Source organism: Mya arenaria, chromosome 1 (genome assembly GCF_026914265.1).
Source record: "Mya arenaria isolate MELC-2E11 chromosome 1, ASM2691426v1".
Taxonomy (NCBI): Eukaryota; Metazoa; Mollusca; class Bivalvia; order Myida; family Myidae; genus Mya; species Mya arenaria.
In genome coordinates this window covers 21,166,206-21,176,441 of record NC_069122.1, presented here as the reverse complement: position 1 = coordinate 21,176,441, position 10,236 = coordinate 21,166,206, and the positions used below count along the sequence as shown (strand labels likewise).

Here is a 10,236-nt window from a genome sequence, read left to right as displayed (position 1 = left end):
TATAGAGTAACAACGGTGATATGCGATTATAGACGGATGCAGGCGGAAACTCACATGTTCATATGCAACCTTTCCCGTGAACATGTCAAGTAAAGAGATTATAATTACCAAGTCAGTCGAACGTATTAACACAATATTTAAAACCACCATTACCGTCGAAGAAAGTTGGTAACAATACATTAAATACAAAAACAGTGTTGTCTTGCGATGTTAAAGGCATGACAGGCACGGTCAACCATTGATCATATAGTTGATGTCATACATACATGTAGTTGTTCTGGTCATTATTTGTTTATACATGTTAAATGTGTTTGTTTTGAAATTCAAGTTTATTTTGCAATGTGAAATATACGCTATTCAGCAATTTTAAACACTCAGTGTCCTTCATATTTAATAATTAAGTTGTTAACAGTTTTTGTTTCCAATCACACTAATAACAGACAACTGTTCATTCTTGTTACTCATTTGAAATCAAATTAATGCGGTAATCAAAACTTGAACTACTCTTTTATAATATGAGATACCGATTTTTTTCAAAAGTTTAGAGTAATACTAAAATACATTTGTAAACTTATCTGTAACTCAGTCGGTCCACAAAAAGGTGCAATACACTAACTATTTTTGAAAATAATTAAACCCTGAAATGATCTTATGATTTAATTTACTCCATAGTTATGATAGTCCAATTGATACAAATACAGTTCCCAAATTTTATCATAACAAAAGTTGGTTTCAAATAGTTTTACTTCATTTTAGAATGCAATTTCCCCTGAGCCGTCAACGAGCTTCCAGGAGACAGGGGTTGCCGTCAATGACTTCTTCTTTTTATTATCAAACTCTTACTGTTAATCCTATTATTGAAAAAAATATGATTTCTATTACTTTTTCTCTGAATAATGTTTCTTCAATAAATTACCAAACCCTGTTATTTGTTTCCGCTCTCTAATTAAAAATCCCGTTAAAATTTTCATCTATAAATGAAAAACAAGATCTTTCACAATAAATAACGCTTGTTGTCAAAGACCAAATCTCACCGCGTTTGAAGTTACGTTTACCAATATTTACAAACGCATAATAAAATCCCTGCTTGCCAGTCTCGCAGAAAGATGCCTCTATGATGAATGACTCCAGACGCGTTGTAAGGGTAATGATTTATTTCTACTTCTGTTGTAAATAAACATCTAAAGTTGTTCAACTGTCGAAGGTGGGCAAATCTTTCCGTTGCAGGAGCGCATAGAATCCGTTCAAGAAAGCTATCCTCAACCCCCTTGTCATATTTTGTTTCGACTTCTCTTGAAATGAACAATAATGGAGACCATACCCAGCTCGTCACTCGGCTGTGTGTAACAGAAACTGACGGATGATTGTTTCTTGATGAGAAGGCTACAAATTACTTCAAGAAAACTCAAATAAATTCCTGCGCTGTAGCATTCCAAAGTAAAACAATATGTTTCTTTTTCTTTGAAAGCCTGGGTAATGTAACAGACCATTATGTTTAAAATAGGTTTGGTATTTTGAGTTAGGCCTGGATTATATCCGTCATCACATTTGAAATCTCCAATCTATAAATTGAAATATAACGGATCACTGTGATCAGTTCAAATACAAGTGTTTTGCTTGTTTCAAAAACAAATATAGAATGATACATCGCTTGATGTAAAGGGCAAAGAAAAAGACAAACACAAGGTCGGCCATACTGTTGATTGACTCAATTATTAAATGCAGACACGCTTTAGGCGATTTATCAACAATGGACCGATTGTTCAAATATTTGTTAAAGTTACCATCGTTGTTAACATCATCGTTGTTAACATCATCGTTGTTAACTTTCAAAAGTGAAATATTTTGATAATATGTTCATGATATTCTAACAAAATAAACACAGACTAAACGGTTTTCTCAAATCCTTTCAGAAACACTGGGTCATTAGTCTTTCGGTGTGATTATAAGTTTACGACGCTGTTAACTTTAACAAAGTTCTGAACAATCGACCTAATATATGAAAGTGAATTAGTCAATCATCAAATTGGTATAGCTTAGTTTAAGGGGTTCATTTATCAACGAAAATAAATCAGAATCTATCGTTTATTTCAAAATTATGTTAAACGAGAAGCACATAAACATTGCAGCAAATCAGAAACTCGTAATATTCTGTTCACTCCGCCCAATACTCTCATTTGCTGATAAGCCCCGCCTAGAAAGTGATTTTCTTTAACACGTTTACTTGGATGCCAATCTGTTTGGTATAATTAGCTTCGAAGATACTGTGCATATTTGCGTTAATTAATTAACAGTAATAGTTTATCCAAAAGCACTGTTGGGATTATTATTATTACTTATCCAAGACAGTTCGAAAACATTAGTGTTCGAACTTTCTTATTGTAGTGTTGTTTATAAAGTGAAGTGTTGTATGGACCTCCTATTCGTACTTTTTGAATAACACTCAGCTTATTGGAAAATGTTAACTTTATATTAGAATCAAACGAAGTGTTTAAAGACGAAACAAATTCTACAGAAACTTAGTGCTAAATTGCTAATAAATAAATGTTATAATTAGTTAAAAATTTTCAAATGCTGTTCACATTTTTTGCAAGAAAATGAGAAAAGACGGAAAAAAGCGACGTAAAGACGACGACCGGAATTTATCTGACACTGAAAGCGGCTGTTCCAACGACAGTTTTAACGGCAGTGCTAATTCGTCTAAAAAACGAAGAAAACCCCAGCCGGAGATCCACGAAATGGAAATCGAATATGACTCTTCCGGAAAACCGAGGTCCCAGGCGAACGCTCGCGAGCGTGACCGAACGCAAAGCGTAAATACGGCGTTTATTACGTTACGTACTCTGATTCCAACGGAGCCAGCGGATAGGAAGTTATCTAAAATAGAAGTGTTAAGACTAGCGACAAGTTACATAGCTCACCTAAACACTGTTTTAATGGTTGGAGGGGATAGTTTTGACCAGCCCTGTATCAAACACCAGGCAATGATACGAGGGGGGATGGACTGTATGCCCAAGGCTGTTTGCACGTTCTGTCTTAGTAACAGCAGAACACGACCGGTACGTATGTCACCTGGGTTGACAGCGCAATGTCATGCGTCCTTTGGTAGATTACAGACCTTGCGCCTGGGTATCCAAGCAAGATTTTACGACAGATTGATTTCGTTCGGAAGATGATATTGGTGCGTCTCATTATAGGCTATTTCCGAGAAATGTTTAAACGTAAACTAAGAATATTAAAGATGCAATCTTAATCCCAAATAAGATGTACCACAATTATTACAATTGTTTTAATTTACCGAAAAGATGAAAACATAACGAAAACAATGGTTTCTATGAAGGATACCGTGTTAAATTTCAAATAGAGTTGCATAAAACACGGTTTTCTAACTTATGAGACGATAAATAAATAACTAAATAAATAACTAAATTATTAAATTAATAACTAAATAACTAAATGACTAAATAAATAACTTAATAAATAATTGTATGAATGAATGAATGAATGATTGGATGAATAAATAAATAAATAAATAAATAAATAAATAAATAAATAAATAAATAAATAAATAAATAAATAAATAAATAAATAAATTATACCAAAAAGGTAATGAAAAAGAGAATATGTGTATGAACAACACATCAAACTGCAATTTATTTACAAAGCTGTTGAAAGTATCTCAATCTTGAGACAAAAGATGAAAGAATACATACTTATTTGTCTTAAGAGATATTTTTTTTTATTTCCGAGACATTTTAGGAACCAAGAAAGCACCAATCCAGACATAAATTGTACGCGCAATATTTGTTGTATAAATGTCGGGCTTGCGACTTTTACAAGGTCAGTTTGACCATAAGGTTATTCGCAAGTAAATGTATATGTCAAACCAAAAGTTGAGATAATTTCTGCAATATGAAAACACACATTGTTATCGGGTTTTTTCGGCAATAAATCATGAGATGTAATCTGTGCAGGTTCGCGGAAGAATGATGTCGACTCGGTTTCCTTAGTTCAGTTTATTTAAATACATGCCACTTCAAAGACTTTGTATAAGTATAGACTTTCACATTTGTCAGTTTGTATAAAATATCATTATTCCAATAATGTTTATTTGATATAATTTGATCGAGGCTTTAAAGAAAAAACACTACACGTTGTCCCACACCAAACAAGAAGTTGGCTTATTTTTTTGTTAACGTAATGCGTAGAATATTCCCTTTGAAGAAATAATACTGCAAATTATACCGATTTAGAAGTTGTTCTGGGTTTTTTTTATCGTACTGAATATTATCCCCATTTTCTATATGGAATTGCCATTCTACGACGATCCTTTTTGTCATAAAAACATCAATATATACAAAAAGCTTCAACAAAAACAGTTAAACGACGTGCTAAATAGTAAGTAAATATGATATGTTTAAAAAAAATCACTCCGAAACGAAGAAAAATATATATATTTCTGAAGAGTTTGAATAAGTATAAGATCAATATATAAATAGTACATAATAATATTATTTTGTTCGACTGGCCTAAAATACAGATTTTCAGAAAATATATTTTAAATCTATATTTAACTTCAACTTCCAGGAGACATGTTTCAGAGGCATCATAAGTTAAAATTGTACATTTTCCTTTAATTTAACGATGTTCTGTTTTATTTCTATGTAGAAAGTGTTGCGTTAAGAGTATATTCTGCAATTACAATATGGACACTTAAGTTTTCAAAAATGAAAACTCCATTTAAAGAATAAGTTGAAGAAATACAACAATTCAAAATTTTACACTTAAAGCTGTACTCTCACAGATTGAACGTTTTGACAACTTTTTAATTTTTGGTCTTGGAACGAGCCAATTTTTGTGAAAATGCATCGATACCAGTTATATAAGACTGATGACAAAAATTAGATCGCAGATTTTTATATTTAATTTCAAGTTTTATGCATTTTTCTTAAACCGTTACGGCTTAAGCCACGAAACATTTATTTTGGAAAAGAAATATAAATACATTTGTATCTGCAATCTGATCTTTTGTCAGCAGTCTTTTATCACTGGTTTGCAGATATTTACGCAAAAATTTGCTCATTCCAAGACAAAAAATTAAAAAGTTGTAAAAACGGTCAATCTGTGAGAGTGCAGCTCTATATGTTAAACAATTTTCAAGATGCTTAAGTAATACGGACCCCGCGGGTCCAACGTAAAAAAAAAATGCGGAATTTTTAGTTGAGAATAAGTGCAGATGTGCGGTACAAAATGGGGAATTCTTTGTGTATTTATGTATTGTTGCAGGATATTTTGACCTGGTCCCAATATCAGGGAATGAGAATAATTATATTTTTTGTATACTTTTTATCTCATGTATAAATGTACTATGACACAACTTTAAGCATAACGTATGATATTTACTATTTTGAAATGTATTTTGGGCCTGAGGCCTTTATTTACAAAATAAACTCTTGACTTGTCTTGCCTATCACGAAAATACTTAAGTAAAATCTTAACTCATTTTTCCACATTACAGTGTGGCATTATTAAAAATTACTAATGTTTTACTATTTTTAAAAGCACACTCTCAAATGCATTATGTTGATTAACATTATTTTTCAATATTCTAAAAAAAGACTTCTACAACACAAAATGTACTTGAGTAAAACTAAAAAATAATAAATTGGACTCAAGTACAATTTTTGCTCTTATTTTTTGTATTCTAAATAACATTGACCAATTTTTTAATCAACATAATGAATGAGAGAATGCAATTTTAAAAAGGGTAAAACATTTACAATTTGAATCCTATGATGCTGTTATTGGATAAAAAGAGATAAGACTGAGATTGAAATTTGACTTGAGTATTTTCGTGATATTGGAGCCCGGTAAGTAGGTTTATATCACTGTTATCGCAATATAAATCCGCTTATCGGAGGCCAGACGTGTAAGCTTAACTCTGTTTTTAACATATGTCTCAAAATGCCTTAACAAAAGAGTTATTGAATGTATAAGCTGAACAATTGTTTGTTTACAAAGTGAAAAAAAAACTGCGTGACTTGAAACTGTGTTTTTAGTCAAAATATGCCGTTCTTGGACCTATTTTAGCTAAGTTATTGTCGAGTAAATGCATACACTTCCTTACGACGGCTCGTGCGCTTAACATGGGGACCATTTTTGTATAAACAACTTAAATATTTGCCGTGGAAGTTTAAGCAGTTTTGTTCGGTGCAGAATCGTACACGATAACCCACACGTATGCGTAATATATGTGTTAGTTAAGTCACGAGTTGTAACTAATGTAAGTAGTCATAACAAAAGGCAATTTTTTTATCGTAATATGGATTTCAAATGTATATTGTTTACTGACCGAATTTCCTTTAAAATCCCCCTAAACAATGCAGAAGGATATAAACTTTGTTAGAAGATCATGTGTTGTTTAATCTATTGTTTATGTATGTAGGTGTTGTTTGTAAATAATGAGATCATTCCTACGGGATGGTTCCTGTATTTGGAATATATTGTATTAAGTTGTGTGTATGAAACGCAAATAGTATTGACTAGGAATAATAAAGATAAATAAGTAAAAAAAAATACCAGTTGCATTCATCTGCTCATGTTATTTTACAGAGTTGGTAACCAATACAGAGAAAATAGAAATACAATAAAACTATAAGTAAATTGACCTAACGTACGGTTTATGTCTTTAAAGATCTTTGGCTTTTCCCGGCTGTTTTGTTTGAGGGATTTTTAGCATGGACACTATTTTGCCATTTTACTCTATCCCCGGTCAAAGTTAGCTCTAAGTATTTAATTAGTGTTTTTATTTTAACAAAAAATGTTGACTTTTTATTTGAGGATTCGGTCTATCAGAAGGTGTCCAATCAGAACAAAAATGAGATACAAAATTGTCTATATGTCATCAAACATGTTCTCATTTGCTGACGAACTTTCGAAGCAACGTTTTAAGCGACCGATTGTTTTGCAATCTTGTTTAATCAATTATTTTGAAAAATGGCTGGAGTGTGTTGATTTTACAATGGAAACTTCAACGACAAGCTCAGTAGCTAAAAATGGTCAAACAATTTTGGTGAAATGCATAGAATTTAAGAAACCAACAACTAAAATTCCAAGAATCGAACATGTCACTCGTCGGGAGGGCCTATCTCTGTGGGCCAAAATTTAGTAGTGAAAATTGACGCGACATTTTCATATAATTTCATAAAACGTTTTCATTACCACTGAATGCTCATATTTCTCGCATATTTCAAGAAAAACTTAAATGTTATATTTTTGCGCAAACCAAGCATTGCTTGGTTAAGGGATATATTCGAATATTGGTCATGACTGTATGGTGTTCACTTCTGAAATTAACAAAATGAATTTGGTTGAAAGTACATGAATTGACAATATTTGTTTTTAATAGATTATGCTATCTGCTTGTTTATCGAGAAAAAAGTAAGATAAAAACTCATTACAATTGTCACCCCATTTGCAAAATATTGGAGAATAAAGTTGTTAGTCATAGAGAATTTTATCAAATTTTGACATTGACGGGTCATAGCCCCAAAGTGATTCGTATGATATAGCTGTTGATCAAAAGTATTTCAGATAATGTGACGAAACCAATTGTAGTAAAGAATTGATAAAGCTCAAATAAAAAGGCGATCAAAGTGAAATTGGTAATATTTTAACAAATAAAGAACCATAACTCCAGAGTTAATTGTCTGATCTGATTGTTGATCAAACTTAGTCGAGATATAAACTCAGTTGCCAGGTTTGGTAATGATTGGATATAATACGAAAAGCTCAAATCACTATGTCAATATAACATTGTTACCAAGTTCGATAACTTTTGAATGACAAATACATGACGTTAACAACTAACCATGCCTACATTTTGTTTTAACATTTGATAAGACTTAAGGTCAAAACTAAATTGTGACAAATGTTAGAGTTATTAAACTTTAAGGGTATTCCTTGTGGTGATTAGCGTTTTCGTTTTACATCCAAACGGGTCAGTTTGATAAGAAATATATATTATTAGACGTCTGCACACAAGTATATAAAACTGATTAGCTCTTTGATTGGGTCCAATGTAGTCGAAATATTCATTGCCGGGTCAATATTTATCCAATAATTACAATTTATCAATCAAATCATTTTAATGTGAAAACTGTCCGAAAGGAAACCTGTTTACAACTTATCAAAGTTGTATCCAAATGGCTGCAGTTCACCTGATGACTTGATACTTACCGTTTCACAAACATATCTTTCCACTCTGCAATAAATGCCTTAATGTTTTCAATGTATGGGAAATTAGTATTTATTATATAGTTTTACACTAAAATAAGTGCAGGAAATCGTTGGATTTTTTTCTGCAAGGCAACCACTTGACTGTTAAAAGGGCAACACAATCAATAATTATACATTAAATAATATAGTATGCTTCTGTCAGGTCTCTGTCAGTCCTCTGTTATGTCTCTGTCAGGTCTCTGTCAGTCCTCTGTTATGTCTCTGTCAGGTCTCTGTCGGCCTCTTTTAGACCTCTGTCAGTCCTCTGTTATGTCTCTGTCAGGTCCCTGTCGGCCTCTTTTAGACCCCTGTCAGTCCTCTGTTATGTCTCTGTCAGGTCTCTGTCGGCCTCTTTTAGACCTCTGTCAGTCCTCTGTTATGTCTCTGTAAGGTCTCTGTCGGCCTCTTTTAGACCTTTGTTAGTCCTCTGTTATGTCTCTGTCAGGTCTCTGTCAGTCCTCTGTTATGTCTCTGTCAGGCCTCTGTCGGCCTCTTTTAGACCTTTGTCAGGCCTCTGTTATGTCTCTGTCAGACCTAAATTTTGCTCTGTCAGTCCTCTGTTATGTCTATGTCGGCCTCTTTTAGGCCTCTGTCAGGCCTCTGTCAGATATATGTCAGACCTCGGTTGGGCCTCTGTTAGGTCTCTATCAAACCTCGGTTAGGGCTCTGTCAGACCTATATTATGCTCCTGTCAGGCCTCGGTTTTGCCTCTGTCAGGCCTCGGTTATGCCTCTGTCAGGCCTCTGTTAGGCCTCTGTCAGACCTATATTCTGCCTCTGTTAGGCCTCTGTCTGGCCTCTGTGATGTCTCTGTTAGTTCTCTGTCAGACCCATATTAGGCTTCTGTCAGGTCTCTGTCAGGCCTTTGGCATACGTACATTAAGCTTCTGTCAGGCCTCTGTTATGCCTCTGTCAGGCCTCTGTGAGTTCTCATTTAGGCACCTGTCAGGCCACTGTTATGTCTCTGGCAGGCCTCTGTTATGTCTATGTCAGGCCTCTGTTATGCCTCTGACAGGCCTCTGTTTGGACTCTATCAGACCCATATTAGGTTTCGGTCAGGTCTCTGTCAGGCCTCTGCTATGCCTCTGTCAGGCCTCTGTCTGGCATCTGTCAGACCTACACTAGAATTCTGTCAGGCCTCTGCTATGCCTCTGTCAGGTTTCTGATAGGCCTCTGTCAGACCTACATTAGAATTAAGGCCTCTGCTATGCCTCTGTCAGGCCTCTGGCTGGCATCTGTCAGACCTACACTAGAATTCTGTCAGGCCTCTGCTATGCCTCTGTCAGGTCTCTGATAGGCCTCTGTCAGACCTACATTAGAATTAAGGCCTCTGCTATGCCTCTGTCAGGCCTCTGGCTGGCATCTGTCAGACCTACACTAGAATTCTGTCAGGGCTCTGTTATGCCTCTGCCAGGTCTCTGATAGTCCTCTGTCAGACTTAAATTAGAATTTGTAAGGCCCCTGTTAGGCATCTGTGAGGTCTCTGTTAGACCTCTGTCAGACTTACATTAGAATTAAGGCCTCTGTTAGGCCTCTGTCAGGCCTCTGTTATACCTTTGTCAGGCCTCTGTTAGGTCTCTAACAGACCTCTGTATTTGACCCATTTCAAAACCATATATGGCATCTGTCAGGTCTCTGTTAGGCCTCTGCCAGGCCTCTATTCTGCCTCAGTCAGGCCTGTGTTAAACCTCTTTAAAGCCTCTGTCAGGCATTTGTCTGGCCTCTATTCTGCCTCTGTCAGGCCTCTGTAAAGCCTCTGTCTGGCATCTGTGAGGTCTCTGTCAGAACTACATTATAATTCTGTCAGGCTTCTGTCAGGCCTCTGTTAGGCCTCTGTCAGAACTACATTATAATTCTGTCAGGCCTCTGTCAGGCTTCTGTTAGACCTCTGTCAGGCCTCTGTTATGCCTCTGTCGGGCCTCTGTTAGGCCTCTGTCGGGCCTCTGTTAGACCTCTGTCA

At 35.0% G+C, this 10,236-nt stretch overlaps 1 protein-coding gene across 1 annotated transcript in view; it reads left to right on the top strand.

Annotated features, from left to right (window-relative positions):
* Positions 1-2,261: 2,261 nt before the first annotated feature.
* LOC128240737 (transcription factor 15-like) overlaps positions 2,262-10,236 on the top strand; it is a 14,597-nt gene continuing 6,622 nt past the window's right edge. Inside the window, exon 1 of the mRNA XM_052957551.1 lies at positions 2,262-3,059. Coding sequence (XP_052813511.1) covers positions 2,598-3,059 — 462 coding nt within the window. The 5' untranslated portion in view covers positions 2,262-2,597. The remainder of the gene's footprint in view (positions 3,060-10,236) is intronic.